At 38.6% G+C, this 20,136-nt stretch overlaps 2 protein-coding genes across 3 annotated transcripts in view; both read left to right on the top strand.

Annotated features, from left to right (window-relative positions):
- Positions 1-85: 85 nt before the first annotated feature.
- Positions 86-2,977, top strand: ScpX (Sterol carrier protein X-related thiolase). 2 transcript variants are annotated; one of them, XM_046632398.2, is made up of 2 exons: positions 86-275; positions 644-2,977. In XM_046632398.2, exon 2 carries the CDS (start codon positions 652-654, stop codon positions 2,275-2,277), a length of 1,626 nt encoding a protein of 541 aa, XP_046488354.1. In that variant the 5' UTR covers positions 86-275; positions 644-651; the 3' UTR covers positions 2,278-2,977. The 2 variants fall into 2 exon arrangements, with proteins under 2 accessions (XP_046488354.1, XP_046488355.1); XM_046632399.1 differs by lacking the exon at positions 86-275 and adding an exon at positions 316-536.
- A 6,284-nt stretch (positions 2,978-9,261) lies between these two features.
- Positions 9,262-20,136, top strand: part of Spec2 (CDC42 small effector protein Spec2) — a 33,860-nt gene continuing 22,985 nt past the window's right edge. Inside the window, exon 1 of the mRNA XM_046632406.2 lies at positions 9,262-9,671. The gene's annotated coding sequence lies outside the window, so the exon portion shown is untranslated. The remainder of the gene's footprint in view (positions 9,672-20,136) is intronic.

Here is a 20,136-nt window from a genome sequence, read left to right as displayed (position 1 = left end):
AACGAATACCCACGCAAACAAGTTTTGAACGGTAGCGCAACACCCAGAATGCACTGGGCGAATTGCGAAAACGGACGTGACGTATGCAATGTCACTATTTGTACAAGCTGATTAACAATTGCGATTATTCCGATTGACATTGTTAAATAGGTGTTAAGTTTATGAGATTCTGATCCAGAGGCAATAAGAAAGGAGGTGAACCTGAAACGGATAAATAGCATCTCGAAAGAAAATCCTTCACAACGTCCAGGCGACATCCGTGAGTCAAGACTCTGGTAAGTTTTGCCAAGAGCTATTCAGACTGACGTCGGCGCAACCGAACAGGTTAATTCACCTGCCTATCTACACCTGCATTTTAATCGTGATTTCTATATACATATATATATATGCCTACATGGCACACACGCTAAGCGCTAGTTAACTGCGGGTCATCGTTCATAGCGAGTGGAGTTGAGCCTTGATCACGAATATTTATCGTTGTGTATTTAATCACATGTGTGTTACATAAGGTTCAAAGTCTTCCTTCGCACAACAAGGTATACTTGAAAACTTTCACTTTTAGTTATCGAGTACAAGTCCCAAAGTTTGGGCGACAAAACTGTCTTTAGTGCTGTTAAAAGTAATTCTCAAATTATAATCTCAGGTATCAAGATGGTTCACAAGCCAAAAGTCTACGTAGTCGGAGTGGGAATGACCAAGTTTGAAAAACCGGGTAAACGGGATGACTTCGACTACCCAGACATGGCCAAGGAGGCAGTAACCAACGCCCTTAAGGATGCTAAGATTCCTCATAGGCAAATTAAGGCTGCCTGCGTTGGATATGTCTATGGTGACTCGACCTGCGGTCAACGAGCCCTTTACGAAGTTGGCATGACCGGTTTCCCAGTTTATAACGTCAACAACAACTGTTCGACGGGATCAACAGCTCTGCTGATGGGAAAACAAATCATAGAGACTGGGAACGCCGATTGTGTTTTGGCGTTGGGATTTGAGAAGATGGAGCGAGGTTCTTTGACCTCAAAATTCATGGACCGAACAAATCCAATGGATAAACACGTCGAGCTAATGGCAGATATAGCTGGTCTTGATGCTAGCCCGATAACAGCTCAGATGTTTGGAAACGCCGGTATTGAGCACATGAAAAAGTATGGAACAAAGCCTGAACATTTTGCCAAAATAGCTTACAAGAATCACCTGCACTCTACGAACAACCCTTATTCTCAATTTCAAGAGAAATATAGCCTAGAACAAATAATGAAGTCCCCAACGGTTTTTGGCCCCTTAACAAAACTTCAGTGTTGTCCAACATCCGACGGTGCAGCCGCCGTTATTCTGGCAAATGAAGATTTTGTCAAGGCGAATAATTTAGAGGCCCAGGCAGTCGAAATTGTGGGTATGGAGATGTCTACGGACCTGCCATCAACGTTTTCTGAACGAAGCTGCATCAAACTCATCGGTTACGACATGACTCAGAATGCAGCACAGAAATTGTTTACTAATACACCGTACAAACCATCGGACGTTGACGTTATTGAATTGCACGACTGTTTCTCGGCAAATGAATTAATCACATACGAAGCACTGGGTCTTTGCCCTCCTGGAAAAGCAGGAGAACTGATAGACTCTGGGAATAATACGTACGGTGGTAAATTCGTTATTAATCCGAGCGGAGGACTGATCTCTAAAGGTCATCCTCTTGGCGCTACTGGATTAGCTCAGTGTTCAGAACTTTGCTGGCAATTGCGGGGCGAAGCTGGTAAGCGACAGGTTAAAGGAGCGAAGCTTGCTCTCCAACATAATATTGGACTGGGTGGAGCAGTTGTCGTCGCTTTGTACAAACTTGGATTTCCTCATGCTAAAAATTCGGTACAGCGAAATAACGTGGCTGCTGTTGAGCCTGACAAATTCCAGGCTAACGTTTTGTTCAAAATTCTTGAAATAGCCATGCGTGAGGATACTGACAATTTAATCGACAGAGTACGTGGCATCTACGGGTTCAAAATTACTGACGGACCAAACGGAGAAGAGGGATTGTGGATCGTAAATGCGAAAACTGGAAAAGGAAGCGTGGAGTTTAACGGGAAGACAAAGCCCGATGTTACAATTACTATAAGTGATAAAGATATCGTAGACTTTATAACAGGAAAACTAAATCCGCAGAAAGCATTTTTCCAGGGTAAAGTAAAGATCAAAGGGAATATGGGCCTGGCTATGAAGCTACCTGACTTACAGAAGAGGGCGGCAAAGAAAATCGAGCTTATTAGATCAAAATTGTAATAAAGTCTATTGGTAATATTGCAGGGATACTCTAAAAAATGAAAGTCACATTCAAATTCGGAACTATCTTGGAGCAGTGATATTAGTTCGACTAAAAGTTGAAATAAAATGAACAAATTTGTAGGTGTTCCAAAGGGATTTTGAATTCACACATGAACAGTGAAGTTAGCAAGTTTACATGAATTTTACTTATAATATATGTATATCATGTATTTGTTGGGAATTTCAGGATCAGTTTATACACTGGTAATATAATACCTATGGGATATGATAAGAATAATCGATAATTATAGTATATATTTTCCAGTTGTTACATGACAAAATATGATTACATCAAAGATCAACGTATTTCGGTATACTGGAATTTGAAGATCAAGCCTTGTTATAATTATATTATCAATTAATTATGTTGAACGAATAGAACTTTACCCTTGTTACTTGATTTTATCATAACGTTAGAGGTGTTATGGGTTCATATCTGTCTTATTTACAACATTCATTCATTCCTAACAAAGGTATAGGTGCTATTTTCTATGAATTTGTATTTTTTATAATTATATACGTAAATAAATACAGATATATTTTTATAATATACATATACACGCATGTATACAGGTATAATGGGTTTTTGACCAATTTTCATTCAAAATCGAATGGATTGTTCTGTAAATGAGTTGTTTCGAATAAACGGTTACTCGTAGATGCTAGCGTAGAAATCAATCGATCCAACGATATGCAGTTATACTTTCAAAAATTAATTTAGTAAGAAAAGTATTTCTAAAACTAAGAGAGAAATTTCCATTGCTAATTTATATTCATTATTCACGAATTCGTTGCCAAAATAATCCTGAATAATTTAGTGTCATCATATCACGTGTGATTTACATACTTGTGATCATCGATATTCTTATCATTGCTGTGAAGTATTTTCGGCATGATGCAGTTAGGCTTTTGGCATAAATTTCTCGACAAAATTATTCTTTACGAGAATCATTTTACACCCTTTCGTTTCCTTTTTGACGTATAGCCTGACAGTATCGAAAGATCTAGTTGCCATTGAATTTGATAACAACCGAAGTAAAACAAAGTTTCGCGTGGTAAATAATCGCAAGTTAATCAATATTCCTGAGACCCATGAGACCTTGGCTACGCTTCAGCAAACTTCGAGTCATTCTTGATTTCATTTGAAATAATTCGCGTACATGTGCGTTATTATATTCTACGGTCAATTTGAATACAATGAACGTGTCGCGCTCAAACTTTGCGACGAAAATACGTAATCTTGAGCCGCGTTCACAGAGCGCAGCACCATCTGAAAAATTGTTTGTTCCAAAATGGCGACAGCGAGGTGGGGATTTTTGAGCCGTTCTTTCCAGCTAGAAGATTGCCTAACGGGTAATTGCACAATTTACACTATCGGCGGAAGGGGCGTGTTGTTATAAATGAAAAAAGTACTTTACCATTCACTTTAATTGAATTCCAGTAGATATTACCTTATATTTAATTTTTTTTCAAAACGCTTTATGGTCTGCATTATGTAGGGGTCGAGCACCGTGTGTACTAAACCGTTTATCCCATATATGCGCGTTTAATTAACTGTATACCGCATTCTTATCCCGGTTCTAAATGCAGTGCAGCAGAAAGGCTCGGCTGTTGAACGCGTTGTTCGGAAACCAGTTGTTTCACTCCAACCCCATTTGCTGCAAATAGAACACTTCGCGTTGCGCGTAGTCGTTCGTATGACATACCTGTGTGTACTTTACGTCGCCCCACATCGTCTCAAATCACGGGCAGAAGCATCGGTCCCGGATGAAGTGCCTAAAAATTTACTCAGCAGACGGGCGGCCCGCATCATGGTTTTCGGTAAATTACACGCACAACGAGGTGCAGAAAGCATCATCAAGATTGCCTGTCGTGCCGTTTATTGTGATACATTCGGTTATGATGCAGAGGAAAAATAATACGACAGAGGCTTTTTATTGTATTATTATATAGGGCTCTCTTGAAGTAGTACTGTGTTTGTTTTTCTGCACCAGATGGCGTCTTCCAATGTGAATCAAATCTGCACCTCGGATATTCACGATGCATTTACCCACGCTGATTGCCTTGGCAGCATCTCGAAACCTGCGAGCTGTAAACCATTCTCGAAAAGTGCAGCAGCAGTTCAGTTTGCGCAGATACCTTATACATCACACTCTGCGATGCTGACCACTTGAGATGAATCTGAAGTGCGCAAGCTGCTCGGGTTGCAAAATCTTCGCGAGTGACTGAGAGGTGCCACTTGGCGTTTATTGATTACTTTAACTTCTTGTGTGGTGGAATGATATCATTGATGAACCGAAGTGTTCCATCAACTGGGTTACGCAGTAATGTGATACAACTAATAACACACGAGTGTTATTTCACCCGGCGCTTGAGCGTCACTTCAGAATTTCTTTGCAAGGCGGTCGAAATTGATTTGCGAAATACGAGACGTTTTCGTATTGTTCCGACAAACTTGTCATCCAATTTATCCTACATTTTTTTTTTCATTTTTCAGGTACAGTTGGAAATCGGTAATACAAAGATGTATAAAAAATATTGAACAAATCCTGAAAAACTTTGATTATACCCTGGCTACTCGCCAGTATACTCGCTGCATATTTAACCTCTATTGCCAACTCGTGTCGCGGTGTGAAAATGCCGAAAATAACTGTAATCGTGTTATATTTTTGTCGCGGTACTGAACTAGAAAAAACAAAGCTGATAAGGAAAAAAAAAAACCAAACATATAATAACTCAACTACCTACGTTCACCCTTTTGGTATCATATTTATCTGTATTGGATTCTAGATTACAGAAATGATCGATGAATCTTGTCCGATGAATTTATGACTCTGTGACTTTCTAAAATATCGAGATAAAGATCTAACACATGAACTAATTGCATGCCGCTGCACGCCCGCCCAGATCTATGTCTTGTCTTCCGAAAGGGCCAATGGCAGTATGTAAAGTTTCTGCGGTTTTTTTCTTTCTTGCGAAGCGTTTTCTGCCGTCCAATGTTATAATAAATATAAGAAACGCGTTGCTTTCTGTAGATTAATTTTCGACGGTTGAACTTGAGGTATTTTGGATATAAATGGGACACGAACACTGCAGCTAAAAAATTGTTGCAACCTTCCGAAGGAATTTCAATCGAGGACCTGCATGAATTCCGTATACGGGATGTGAGAGGATACAACAATAATGAGCGTCGACGAGGGGCGCGTCCGACCCCACGGATGACAATAAATTATGAAATAATTAAAGGGAGCAAAAAGAGAATCACGTCGGAAGCCGAATGTTGCCGCGGGTTAAAGGATGTGTTATAATGCGTTTATAAAGTGTAGAGCTGGAACGGCGAACCGGTTGTCCGTTCAACATTGATGGATGTCCGCCGACCCAGATAACACAGGGTTCCGGATCAACTCCACCTCGTCATTGTGACCCATACATCTCTCTCCACTGGATGTGTTTAATCGCTGCAAGAAACGGAGGCTCGCGAGTTTCGTGTACACGCCATCGTCGAGGACAGAATTGCTGCAGGCTCAGGATTACAGAATAAGACGGACGGACGAACAACTGGGCCGAAGCCTGATGAACTGAGCGATTGAACTGAAAACGGCGACACGGTCACTAGATCTTTACGAGGCCTCTGACACCTCCGTTATCCTATGTCTCTTATACGACTACCGGGTCGTCCGATTATTGTCGCAGTTCCACGATGCGTAAGAACGTCTTTGTGAGAGCAGGAATTATCATCGAATCAGAGTTACGAAACTTGTAATATTTGTAATTTTTGTAATATCGCGCAATATCGAGAACCCCAGAGAAGCCTGCGCACCGATGCAAGTGCATGGCAGGTGAGACCCAAAGTATCGTTCCGATTATCATCGACGCAACATTATACGTATATGTATACATCTGTACGGTTTATCCATGCACGTAATTGTAAGTGAAAGGTACTTGGTGCGGAATAAGTTTACATCAAATTACAATTTCGATATGGGCGGGATCGGTCGTCACGGTCATTTCTGCACAGAATTGCAAATTCTTATTATAACGCAAATCGAAATTCTCATTGAAACAAACAGTAATGGTCGAGGAATTTCGGTATCTACTTTTTCTTTTCAAAATTCTCATTGTAAACTGGAACTCGGATTCATTGTTCCTTTAAGTTTACTCCTAATTGATTACCACATTATCAGTAAGATTAATTATCGATTCAAGGTTCGATTTGTTTCGGTTTTAAAAACTCTTCAATTACCGGAGCTTTGAGTAGAGACAATCCGTGAGTCCTGTGATCCTTGAACCCGCGACTACACCTCGCAGATACACGTAATGGACCGGAGACGAGATCAGACTCGCATTACTTCCGCAGCAATTTATTAATCTTTTGCCAGAGTCATCGGGTATATAGAGGTACTCGAACCGCGAGAGGGTACCAATCATGTAACGCGATCCCTGTAATCATATCTCCGTCTTAATCCTACGTTAGAAACTGTGTACAAGTACTCTGCACTCCGCAGCAAACCAGAATGCTGCAACGAGCTCTTCCGTTGTCGAATTTTTAATTACGCGCCGAGTTTACGATACAGCGACTAGCGCGATCTCTTTGACCCGAAACCGTTACGCGCAGATGAAATCGTTGAGAAAATCTGAGTTCAATCTATTACGGATATCGCCTCCGCAAGCGTAGAGCGGTTATGGATATTACATAGAAATATCTATAATCAAAGAACCGCTGCTTTTCTCGCCATTGAGTCTGCAGCTGCCATTAAAACTGGAGCAATGAATTGCGAAACACTTGAAATACAATTTAACGACGCGATTTGCCAGCTCATCCAATTACACGCCAACTTATCGCCGTCGCAGACCGTGTTTGTAGTAAATTATCTGACAAACATGATAGTTGGTGATAAACATAAATCGTCAATTGATCGCGTCAAAGTTGATTATATCGTTGTAGCCTTTAAAACTTACCCTTATCTAAACATTCCTCCTATCGCTAAATTATACATGCTATTGTGTGAATCGGTTGGTTACTTGCGTAAACAGTGACGCATTCGTAGTCTGGGTTTCGAACATAACCTGGCTGACAATGTGCAAGCGCTGCAAGAAGGGCTGAGGGGTGCAGAGTACAACAATCATTCCAGAGTCGAAAAGGTTGCGCTCTTGTTTGAGCATTAGTTTAAATACACGAGGGGATCCGTGATTCAAAATACATATTAAAATTACTTGGAGTCTTTAGGCGTTTATTTGAACTTGAAAGCGAACTGCTGCCAAAGTATGTATTTATTTATAAAGTATACATTTTCACAAATCATTGCCTCCCTGAGAGTCGTGTATACCTTTAACACGGTCGTCTTACAGAAATCGGTGAATCAGCTGTTATTGTTACGTCGAGTGATAAATTTTTTGGTTGGCCGAAAACTGATACTTTCTACCAGATCATTTTATTTCGAGATAGTCGTACATTTATTGCCTTACTGTGTTCGTGAGCTGCGAGGATCTCTTTGGAAATTCAAAAATAGGAAATACAGGAATTACAAACAAAAGTCGAAATATCGATGCTTCGTTTTAAATCACTTCAAAATTGTTAATAATCTAGTGGATCACTCTACGATGAGTCATTTGAATCCGAAGATTATTCAGTACGAAGTCACTAATTTTAAAACAGATTTTTCTCGTTTTCGGGGTTCGATCATAATAAGTATCGGTGCAATCACGAAGTGATAGTGGTAAAAATGAATATATTCAACGATGCGAACGTGGAGAAATATTTCAGTAAATTTTTAGAAAATAATCTTCCGAATAGAATGACCCATCATAGAGTGCAATCGTGGGAATCTACTATGTTCATAACTGTTCGATGGCCATTTAAATAACGAAGCATGGATATCTAAGCTTTCGTTTATGACTTTCGTATTTTCTATGTTTCGATTTTTGAATAGCTCTTCTTCTTAGCAAATAGCTCCACTATCTCGCAATAAAAAGAACCTGAAATTGCAGTTTTTCTATACCGCTACTTCTTTTTTCTAATGATTGGTAGGTAAAGTGGGGGGGGGTTAATGGAAGTCTAAATCCAGAATTTCGATCAGATGCTGCAGTATATTTTTTTTTGTAACCTTTGCATTTGCTACGGCTCTATAATCAAATAAAACTTCTTATCTATTTATCCATCTATCTAGCTTCAGCCGCGATCTGATTGAATTTATGAATCAAGTTAAAAAAATATCCATCGTAAGAGTTGAATTTCCTGCAAGTTTAGTTATGAGTATTTTTAGTTCAAAGTTGAAAATGGGCGAGTTATTTGACAAACACAAATTCCCCGATAAATTCAAAATGGCAGCCGAAGCTAATGCAGAATGAGCAATGATCCCCCCCTTCCCTCCTGCCCCCCTCCACCAACGATTAGAAAAATAAAATAGCGGTATCGAAAAATTGCAATTTTAAATGTTAGATGCATTCCGACTGAACCAGGAGTGAGGGAAGGATAAAAATTCTTGGGTGTGACGTTCATTCTAAAAAGTAGAAACTTTATTTAATTTCAATTATACAATACGAGTGATTTATGACATAGGTATACCTAATGATAATAGTATTCACAACCATACAATTATTACTAAAGTTCCAGGATGTAAAATTCTTTACCTACATTGCCGGAACCTTTATAATTTTCGAGGTTAAGAAACCCCGCTTTACATTCAGGCTCTAACATCCTAAAAATGACTCAAAAGTATTCTAAATACATGGTAAAACAAATAAACAACAGGATTATAAGAGAATATGTGGTCCGTTGAACCACGAATGAGAACCACTGTCCGGTAGTCGCGAAAACAAGTTCCACACATCGCCGCGGCGAAGAGCCGGGTTCATGGCGCCACCGGCGCTCGGCGGATGGCCGATCTGTCCCCCCCCCCCCCCCCAGCCTTACGGCGGGTCGCCCACACGCTGCCGTTTCTTCAACTTTGTGGTTTGCGTTCGAGTTCAGTCGCGCTTGGGTCTCCCTGAGTTCACCATTTCTTTTAGTCAGGGACGAGTAACGGACGTCGAATCGGATCGGGTCGCGTCGCGTCTCCCCGAGATACCCAGAGTCAATTCGAGTCGAGCCAAGTCAAGGAAAAAAAAAAGGAAAGGAAAAGGATTGCCGAAGGAGACGGCGGCGGCCAGAAACAAGTGAAAACTATTTTCGAGTTCCTAACGCGGGATAAAAACAGTGGTACCTAACATAACAGTGGAGATCTCGAGTCTTATCACGTTCCGGACAAGGTCACGTGGTCTCGGCGATTTTCCTACCTTCGCCTCTCTGTTCGTCTTTCGGATCGAGCTCTCTCACCTGTTTGGCACCGCATATCCTTCGCTCGAAAACAAGGGTGAGTCTTACGAAAGTGATATGTTAATTAAAGACGAACGGCAATTTGTAGCCGCGGCACATTCATTGTCGTTTCTTTCTTCGTCACTTCACGTGCCGCTTGTTTCCCTCACAGCCGGTCATCGTTCGGCTTTGTTTTCTCTGCTCGAAAATCTAAACGCCGAAAGTGAACGGCGGTGCAGGCCGGGTGTCGGGTATGCATACCCATAAGTAAAAACCATACACACATGTAAGGTAACCGTCATAGGGACGAAACGCGATGGCGTTCGTTCCCTCGAAGGATTATTTCACGGCGGTGTTTTTTTCTTCTTTCTCGTGCTGCTTTTTCTCACTTCATTTGTTTTCATTTGCACGGATTGCCCGACTCGATTCATCCGAATTGCCGTTGTTGAACCCCGCGAAAAAACAGCAACACACTCGCTCATGAATGTGCCTGAGATATTGTGCCAAAGAGTAGAACTGGGATAATAAAATCTGTTATGACGTGACGATAATAACAACAATATTGCTGTTATTACAATAAACCACTGCACGTGCAGCCCTCTTCTTTTTTTTCTCCACTCTCTTTCGTAACATATTTCGTGCGGCCTGTTTCTTCATCGCGAGCAATGTTGTTTCTAAAATTTTTCTTCGGCTTATTAGTTTACTCTGCTTCTTCTCTTTTTCCATTTTTTTTTCACCACCTTCGTTTACAACGACAGTGATTTACGCTTTACGCGTTTCCCTTATCATCTTGAATATTGTATAGATTTTCAGCCGACCGAAGTTTTCAGCCTAATCACGCTGCCTCGGAAACTTGGATTATCTATCTCATTGACGTTGGCAATGAATGATGCGTGATCGATCTTTTCGGGGAACGGGGGCTTGATTAATTTTTAGTTAACATACCTATGTCTTTTTTCCCTTGTTAGCTCAAACCGCTTGTTCAATGGTTCATATTATTATTATTATTATTACACCGGAAGTTCCGAACTGTCTGTACTGTGCGGTAATTACATACAGTTAAAGATAAAACTGCGGATTAACGTTATGAATATCAATTATATATGTTGAATTTAGTGATTTGTATAGGAAAATTCCTCTCTTCTCTCTCTTTTGACGACGACGAATCGCGCGTGCGGTTCTCCCAGTTTTCCGAATTTCCTTACCACGTCTGCATACCTATGCAGATAAGATAGACAGAGATCGGTAAGACCCTGATATGCATATGTACGTACGTACAAACACACGCGAGACCTGCATCGACATCGCACACGCACTCTTCGTGACGCATTCCTGAACGACATCTGGTGCCTCTGAATCGACCCTTTTTTGGTTCACTCCATTCCTCCTCAACCATCTCTGTCTTGTCGTTGTTGCCGGCATACAGGAATACAAGTATTCTCGGATGATCGTTCGCTCACCGAAAGAACGGAAATTAGTCCCGTTTCGCAGGCTTAATACTGCTAATCGTAAAATCAAAGCGCGATTATAAACTCTTCTGTAAATCGTATCACGGATATTTCTGTTACAATGGAATTTGACTCATCAAGCTTACATTAATACTTGTCATTCACATGATCCACAGCTTATCGAATCTGTCAGAGTCTAATCCTAAGAAATGTTTGTTGGTTTGTTTCTCAGATTGTCACGGTTCTTATTTCTCTCTATAATTTATTCTGCACTCCGAGTGTACAACACTTTAGAAAATTTTCATTGGTAATCAAACCCGACGCGCACGATCAACTTGAACTCATCGTTGGGTGATGGTGATTAATCAACAAGGAAACTAACTTATGGTTGAGATATAGCGTGATGCAATATCTGCTGCCAATGTTGACGATGATGGCACGCCGTTCGATACTATTAAACACACACACGAACTTTCTTTATCTCTCTCTCTCTCTTTCTCTCTCTCGAATTGGCTGTAAAAATAAAAGAACTTCTCATTGGCGTCGTTCCGGCTCTTGGGAATCGTTCTTTAAGTGCTCTCAGCGGCTATGTAAACAGTGCTGCACAGGTGTAGGTACGTAAGAATGTGTGTGTGTGTGTGTGTGTTGAGATTCATCGCGATCGCATTGGCATTGAACATCACGCATGACGAGAGAGAGAGAAGAAAAAGAGTGGTGTAGAAGGAGGAAGAGGAGGAGGACGAACCTTGTCCCGTCGGAATTAACATTTAACAGCGTACGATTTCCCGTCCGATGGGAGTCAACTCCCTACCCTCACTCACTTCACTTCGTCTGCCGCCAATGCTTTATAATGGCGATAGCGATGGTGACCCACCATCACGCGGTGTAGTTACTGAAATACAGCAGAGGTGGATGCATACGTACGGTAGAGAGTGCAGAACCGGAAGCGCCACACCACCCGCAGAAAAGGAAGCGTCAAACATTGTCATAATCTCAGATAACCGACTAGGCTTGTACAATGATGCATGTATCTATGTTTTCATTCTTTCCTCTCTCCACTCTTGCCTTCTCTGTAAAAATCTAATTACGATCCGCGGTGTTTGATTACCCAGATATGATATACATACTGTTGTATACCGTATTATAGATATGTACAGTGAAGTGCATTGATGCCGTAACTTTACGGTTGGCTAAATCGTTTTTTCGGTCCGAAACAAGACACGGCTTCGATTTCTATACGGATTATGCGACAGTGGATCCAATTTTTTCGCGTCAACTGCATCGCCAGTTATTTTCATATAATTCGTACGGAATTGAACTCGTGATTTTTTTTTTATTTTTCGAATCGAATCGAAAACAAGTTAGCCGGAACGTTAAGGCTTTTATGCTGTTTATTATCTAACTAATCATTTTTTTACTCCTCTATTTCGGACGTTCGATACGCTAGTTAATCAATTGCTCACACCTCGATGTTGTGTAAAATTTAGCGGCATGTAGAAGCTTCAATGACCCAGCAGGTGTATATTCCATTTAGGATTAACTGTGTTAAGGATCATATTATTATACGATCCGTGAGGAGGAGCAATTAGCAACCTGTTTTGGTTCGACGTTCGGTTACGCCATTCGATGTGCATGCTGTATGTTGTGTATGTATACGTTACGTATTCGCAAACCGAATAACAATCGTTTAATTACGATATACAGGTTGTGCAGGCAGGCAGGCTTCCTTGTATACCTACAGTTTTTTATCATTATGCCCTAAGTAACCTGCCTGGACAGCATAAACGCGCTGGTAAATAATTGAAACTGAATTTCGATTCTCGTTCACAATTATACACACACACACATATATATGTAAGTTTGAGACTAATCCAAACTACAGCGCGACTATCAGAGGTCGTCCGCTCGGCACACCTACCAAGCCAGAGACAGCGGTCGTCATGCTGATTAGTCGAAACTGCGTAATCCAAACAGAAACACGCAAAAGGCTCGTAGCGCTTGGCGCTAAGGTTTATAATCAAACAAAGTTAATAATTATAAGTACTAGTTGTTGATTCAGGTAATCCTGGGCATAATTCCATATTGTAATTATCTGAATCGTTTGAACATATGTAAATAGTGTAAATATATTACAGTTATTACCAGCATCAACCGCAGTACTTTATTGAAAACAAGATAGCCCTTAACTACGAAAGATAAGGGATTGACTTATAAATCAACAACTATGGCTGTGGTTCGAGCAAAATTCTGCTTTGTCTCCGAGGCATTAGACGCTAGAACCACCATTTTGAGAGTTCGCACAATTCAATTAGAAGGAGAGGACACGACTTATGAATTTCCGGAACACTTTTCAACGAAAGAGAATCATCCAAAACTCTTCGAAACGAAGATCGTGAAAAATATAGTCAAGAGTGTTAAAACACGGGGAAAGTTCCGGAAGGTGTGGATTTCGCTAGTAGATGAACTTGAAGGGCAATACTTAGATGAAGAGGGAAATGTATGTTACGACGGTATTTATTTGGATGAATGTCGAGCGTATGGTGATCCCAGTCCCGTTCCCACCCATAATTTTGAAACCTTTCCGCATGAAAAGATAACGTCACGAGTGAAAAACATGATTCTGGAAAAATTCTCAGGAAAAAACCAGAACGCGGCTATTTTTATGGATCTTTTCGTGAGCGAGTGCACCCGTTTAAAATGTAGAGAAGAAAACTACGCAGAGACGTTGAGATTTTTTTTGGAGGGACCGGCCCTTGACTGGTTTCAAAGCTTTTTGAAAATAAATAGGATTACAAGGCCATGGGAGCATTGGAAAAATTCCTTTTTAGATACTTTTGCCGTGATAGGGTGGCCAGAAATAAAGTATGCATACGAATTTCGTTATTTAAATGGTTCGCTTTTAGAGTACGCACTAAAAAAGAGAAATCTGCTTTTAGACACAGATTCTAAAATATCAGAAAACACTCAAATAAATTTAATTGTTTTGGGCTTACCAGCAAAAATTCAAGTACACATAAATAGAAAAGATTTAGATACAATTGATAAATTAATGTCGCTCATAAATCAGTCAGAAGGTCTTGTAGAGAAAAAAATCAAAACAAAAATCCCAGAGGAAAATAAATCAGAAAAAAAACCATGCTCCTACTGCAATAAAAAAGGATTTCCAAACAGGTATCACTCAGAAGATGTGTGCAGGTTAAAACTCTATGATAAAGAGAAAACAAGAAATGATAAAATACGTATAATAAATAACACGAACATTGAAGAGAGCGTAGCGTCTTCTGACGAATCAAAAAACGGATGGCGACCCCACTTATCAGATTAACAATAGGTATCGAGGATACTCCAGTCGTTGCGGTATATGACTCGGGAGCAAACGTATCGATAATAAATTATGATACAGTGGTAAAATTAAAATTAAACAAAAAAATAAGTGGGGTAAACAAACTCAATACATTTGCAGGCACTACGAATACGTTAGGCTCAATAAATCTAAGAACAAAAATTTTTAATATTTCAAAAACAATATGTTTTTATATTGTAAAAAGTGTCTCTTTTCAGGATGACATTTTGTTAGGTTTAGATGCAATCAAAGAATTTAAACTGTGTCAGAATGAAAATTTGAAAATTTTTCAAAATGATACAAAGAAATGTCAGTTACATGAGAATAGGAAAACAGAATCTATGTCAACAAACATAGCGGTAAACAGTGAGATCTATTTGGAACGCGTGTGGAATAAACACAAACAGCTGTTTACAGAGGACAAGTTCAAAGTAGGCAAAGTAACAGGCTACGAGGCGCCAGTAAAGCTTACCAAAAATAAATATATTGCGCGAAAACCGTACAAATGCTCTATAGCGGATAGCGAAGAAATAAATTCACAAATAAAATCATTACTGAAAGTAGGTTTAATTGAACGCTCGACTAGTCCGTTCGCTTCCCCGGTAACTCTTGTTTTGAAGAAAGAAGAAGGGAGAAAGTCACGGTTATGCGTAGACTATAGCGAACTAAATAAAATAATTATACCAGAATGCCACCCATTCCCAATCATTGACGATCTGCTAATGCAAGTCCGGGATTGCAAATTTTTTACAAAATTAGATATAAATTCGGCCTTCTGGTCAATCCCGATTAGAGAAAAAGATAGATATAAAACCGCGTTTATAACCCAAAACGGGCATTGGCAATGGAAATGTTTGCCTTTCGGCTTAAAATCGTCTCCGGCAATTTTTCAGAGAATTCTGAGTGACGTATTAGCGAAAAACAATCTCGAGAAATTCGCGATAAATTATATCGATGATATTTTGATATTTTCAAAAAATTCTTCAGATCATTCACGTCACATTAACGAAACTCTCATCGCCATAGAAAAAGCGGGTTTTAAGTTAAACAAAAAAAAATGCACATTTGCAAAAAAGTCAGTTATCTATTTGGGACATGAAATAAAAGAAAATAAGATAAAACCTCTAAATGATAACTTAATAGCAATAAAAAAATTTCCGAAACCGCAGAATCAAAAAAATGTGAGGCAACTCTTGGGAAAAATAAATTTCTACTTAAAATACATACCGAAAGCTTCGATAGAATTAGAACCACTACATAATTTACTTAGAAAAAATGTAAAATTCGAATGGACACAAGAATGTGAAGACAGTTTTAAAAAAATTAAAAACTATCTCAGCTCTGAGCCGATATTGGCAATTTTTGACCCGAAACTTCCTATATACATTTTTACAGATGCATCCAAAAAAGGAGTAGCAGCAATTTTAAAACAACCTCAAAAAGACAATTCTATAAAACCAGTCTTTTTTTTTTCAAAAAAACTAACAAAACCGCAAGAAAACAAACGCGCTATATTCTTGGAAGTCCTGGCGATAAAAGAGTGTATTTTATATTGGCAATATAAACTTATAGGAAATAAATTCACGATCTTCACAGACCACAAACCGCTTGAAAACTTTAATGTAAAAAAGAGTAAAGATCCTGAACTATTAGCATTATTAAACTACATCTCAAACTTTGATTTTGAAATCAAGTATAACCCAGGCAAAAATAATGCAGAAGCAGATAGCTTTTCTCGAAACCCAGTACTAGATGAAAACACAAGCAGTGAAACGGCTATAAAAATAGTAAATTTTTTATCGATGGAAGAACTGAGGAACGACCAAAAACAATTACATATAAAAAAAGAGGATAAAACAGTAAAAAAAAATAACATTTGTTATAAAATCTTAAATAACAAAGAAAAAATATGGGTGACGGAAAAGTTAGGTATTCAAATGATAAAAAATATACACAACGAAAGTCATATTGGAGTAAAGCAGTTAACTCTGACTTTAACCCCAAAATACTATTTTAAAAACATGCACAAACATATAAAACTTATTTGTCGAGCATGCGACACTTGCGTAAGAAATAAATCAAGGTTCGGAAATTTTATTCAACCCCTTTCACAATTAGGTCCAGCGTTGGAGCCGTTTCAAATAATATCCTTGGATACAATAGGAGGGTTCAGCGGAAACAAATCACCCAAAAAATACTTGCATTTAATCGTAGACCACTTCACGAAGTACGCCTTTGTATTGACCGCAAAAACACAGACAGCAAAAGATTTCATAAATCTAGTAAAAAAAGTTCAGAAAAAGGGAAAAATAAAAGTACTTCTAACTGATCAATACGCGGGAATAAACTCAAAAGAATTTAAAAATTATCTAAAAGCAGAAAACATAACAAACATTTTCACCGCGGTAGACTGCCCCTTTTCAAACGGGCAAAATGAACGGACAAATCAAACATTAGTTAATGCGATTAGGTGTAAAATATTTGAAAAAAAAGACCGGCCGTGGTCAGTCATAGCTGAACAGTGTGTAGAAAACTACAATAACACAATACACAGCACAACAAAGTTTACACCGAATTACCTTTTAAATGGAATTGATAAATCCTATCTCCCGTCGGAACTTAACGAAAACAACTTAGAAAATTTAGAGAAAAACAGAAAAATAGCATTTTTAAATGCAGAAAAAATACATAATCAAAATAAAGTTTACTATGATAAAAATAAACGAAAAATAACATACGAAGTCGGTGATCTTGTTTATATTCAGAACGGAAGTCGGTTAAATAGGAAAAAACTTGATCCGGTCAGAGTGGGCCCGTTTAGAATAAAGAAAAAAATCTCTGACTTACTGTATATTATTGACTCGAGATTTAAAACACCAGAGTCAAACGTTTATCATGCAAATAAAATGATCCCCTATTTCCAGACTCCTGACTCCTGAAACATAAGTCTGGGAGGGGGGGGGGAGGGGGGGATGTAAGTTTGAGACTAATCCAAACTACAGCGCGACTATCAGAGGTCGTCCGCTCGGCACACCTACCAAGCCAGAGACAGCGGTCGTCATGCTGATTAGTCGAAACTGCGTAATCCAAACAGAAACACGCAAAAGGCTCGTAGCGCTTGGCGCTAAGGTTTATAATCAAACAAAGTTAATAATTATAAGTACTAGTTGTTGATTCAGGTAATCCTGGGCATAATTCCATATTGTAATTATCTGAATCGTTTGAACATATGTAAATAGTGTAAATATATTACAGTTATTACCAGCATCAACCGCAGTACTTTATTGAAAACAAGATAGCCCTTAACTACGAAAGATAAGGGATTGACTTATATATATATATATATATAGTGCAGAAGAAATACGTATTACAACCTTCGTCGTGCAGTAATGATATATGAGATGAATCACCGAAATCTGAGCAGCAAGACAATTGGCTCTTGGCCCTTCATTCCTCCAGATATATATTATTTTTTTTTTTATGTCTCGGTCATACAAGCCCTTGAAAACATGACGACCTTTCCTTGATCGCTTTCTGATTTTATTTTTTATTCTCTCTTTTGTGGGAGATTTTTTTTTTTGTTATCTTTATCGCTCAATTCGTATTCTCTTCTTGTTTCCCCCGTACCGAGGTATAAATCTTTTATAGTTTTTCGCTCCGGCGCCGTGACTCTTGATATTATTATATGTATCGTTATTATTGCACGCACATGTATGACTACCCGGTGCATGCGCAACTTGACGCGTTGTCAACTAACGGCAAACTTGCATGATTAAACACGAGGAAGTAATTGAGTGTATAAATCCTATACGTATACATATGTATTATAAAATTGTTCCAATTGTTCATTATGACGCGTAAAACCGCTTACGAACCTATTTAACTATAATTTAGTTACGTGCTAAGGTGCGTATGGTTTTTTTTCCGTCCTGGGTCCATGGTGTGGGTGTTTATCTGTTCCAACACGTTTGCACAGACGGCCATGGAGAACCGAACGCATTATCCTTCGCCCACGGAAGGCGTAAATAGACCACTCTTGCTCTCGTAAAACGTGCGGTGAAAGTGCCACGAGACTCTCGTGTGTGTGTGTGTCCGTGTGTAAGGTTTTATAGGTGTGTGTATAAAAGTGTTTGTGTCGGAGGAGGAGAGAGCGAGAAGCCTCTGTCTTACTTATCGTTGGACTGTCTGCAGCCACTCCGTAAGGATCACCGGAATAATCGACTAATTTCTTACGCGCAATGGGTGCCATGCATATACGTATATTCAATACAATCGTGTATATTTTTATCGGTGGGGTGATACGCGTACGTGTATGAGGAGGAAAAGGATGGCTGGGAAAAAGCAAAAACCGCATCGCGTCAAGTTAACGCGTTGTGTTAGATTTTGCGTACACATATATATATGTATTATAATAGGAGAATTATTTTATATATATTTAAATTAATTTTTATAGTTTTTGTTAAGAACTAGAAAAAGAAATATGATATTTATATATTTTTTCTACCGGTATCGTTTGTTTGATTGATATTTTTTGTGTTACAAATCGATTCCGTTTACGTCGTGTCGAAATGTTGCGTTATAGATATGAACAAAAATAATATAAATTATACATTTTCTCTGATATTTGTATTTTATTTTTTTTCTTATTATTATTCTCCTGCCGTGTGTAATACTTATTTGAAATATATAATAAACAAATGTATCGTGATAATCAAATCAAGGGGTCTAATTATTCGAAAGGTATCTTTTGGTATGGCAAAGCTGATACATATGTTTTTTCCCATCGCTATTTTCGAATGCAGGTTGAACATGATATTGTTTCTAAATTTAGCATCGTCGTATAACTGGGAACAAGCATCGGTCGTATATGTATTATACCTGTGTAGGTATAATAGATGTGGAGCAAATGGTTGGGATAATATCGGGTTCTAAAATTACACGTACCTTTAACTTTAAATCGTTTATACAAATGTATGTAATACATTCTATTCGAAAGGTCAAAGTGTACACGACGGAAATATGGATACACACAAGTGCGTAGGTGTAATACACGAGGAGCTCATAAATCGAATATGTGTGTGTGTGTGTGTGTGTTATACTTATTTCAAGGTACAATTTGTCATTGATACGAAAAAGCAGATATCAACATTATGCGTAAAAATGTATGTTATTACGCATAGATAGTTTGTACCGTGTAAAAAAAAAAGTGGAGCACTTGTTTCGTTGAATTTTAACACCCAGTTTGCTATCGGCACCTCGGGCCGATAACCTCAAAGATGATGAAATAATTGTCACGTTATGCGTTGTATATTTTATACATGTTTAACCACACTCTTGTTGAATCAATTTATGAGCGCATCAAGTCACGTATAATGTGAATGCTAAAAAAAAAAAACAATAATAATCAAGAAAATTCAGTAAATGTATAAAGCAATTAACGTTAATGAACGAAGCAAATATACGTAATACATCAAGTTTTAAAATTCTATAGAGTCGTTGAGTTACCCGTGTAATTCGGTATCCGAGTGTGTGAAATTGAAATTTTTATTTTGCGGAACAAGACAAGACGCGAGCAATGACAAAGAAAAACATGACACCGTATCGAATTGTATCAATAGCGATTTCGTATTCAAATTATACGTGTCTGCTGATACAAAGTTTCTGATGTATTATTATTATTGTTGTTGTTGCTGTTGTTTTGTTACTATAATAATAGTATTTCTGGAAGTGAA

Source organism: Neodiprion pinetum, chromosome 6 (assembly GCF_021155775.2).
Source record: "Neodiprion pinetum isolate iyNeoPine1 chromosome 6, iyNeoPine1.2, whole genome shotgun sequence".
Lineage (NCBI taxonomy): Eukaryota > Metazoa > Arthropoda > Insecta > Hymenoptera > Diprionidae > Neodiprion > Neodiprion pinetum.
Note: the sequence above shows the minus strand (reverse complement) of the source record. Positions and strands in the feature narration are given on the sequence as shown.

What these genes read in the sequence shown, in the direction of transcription:
- ScpX (XM_046632398.2), top strand. Translation starts at nt 652, where the DNA reads ATGGTTCACAAGCCAAAAGTCTACGTAGTCGGAGTGGGAATGACCAAG.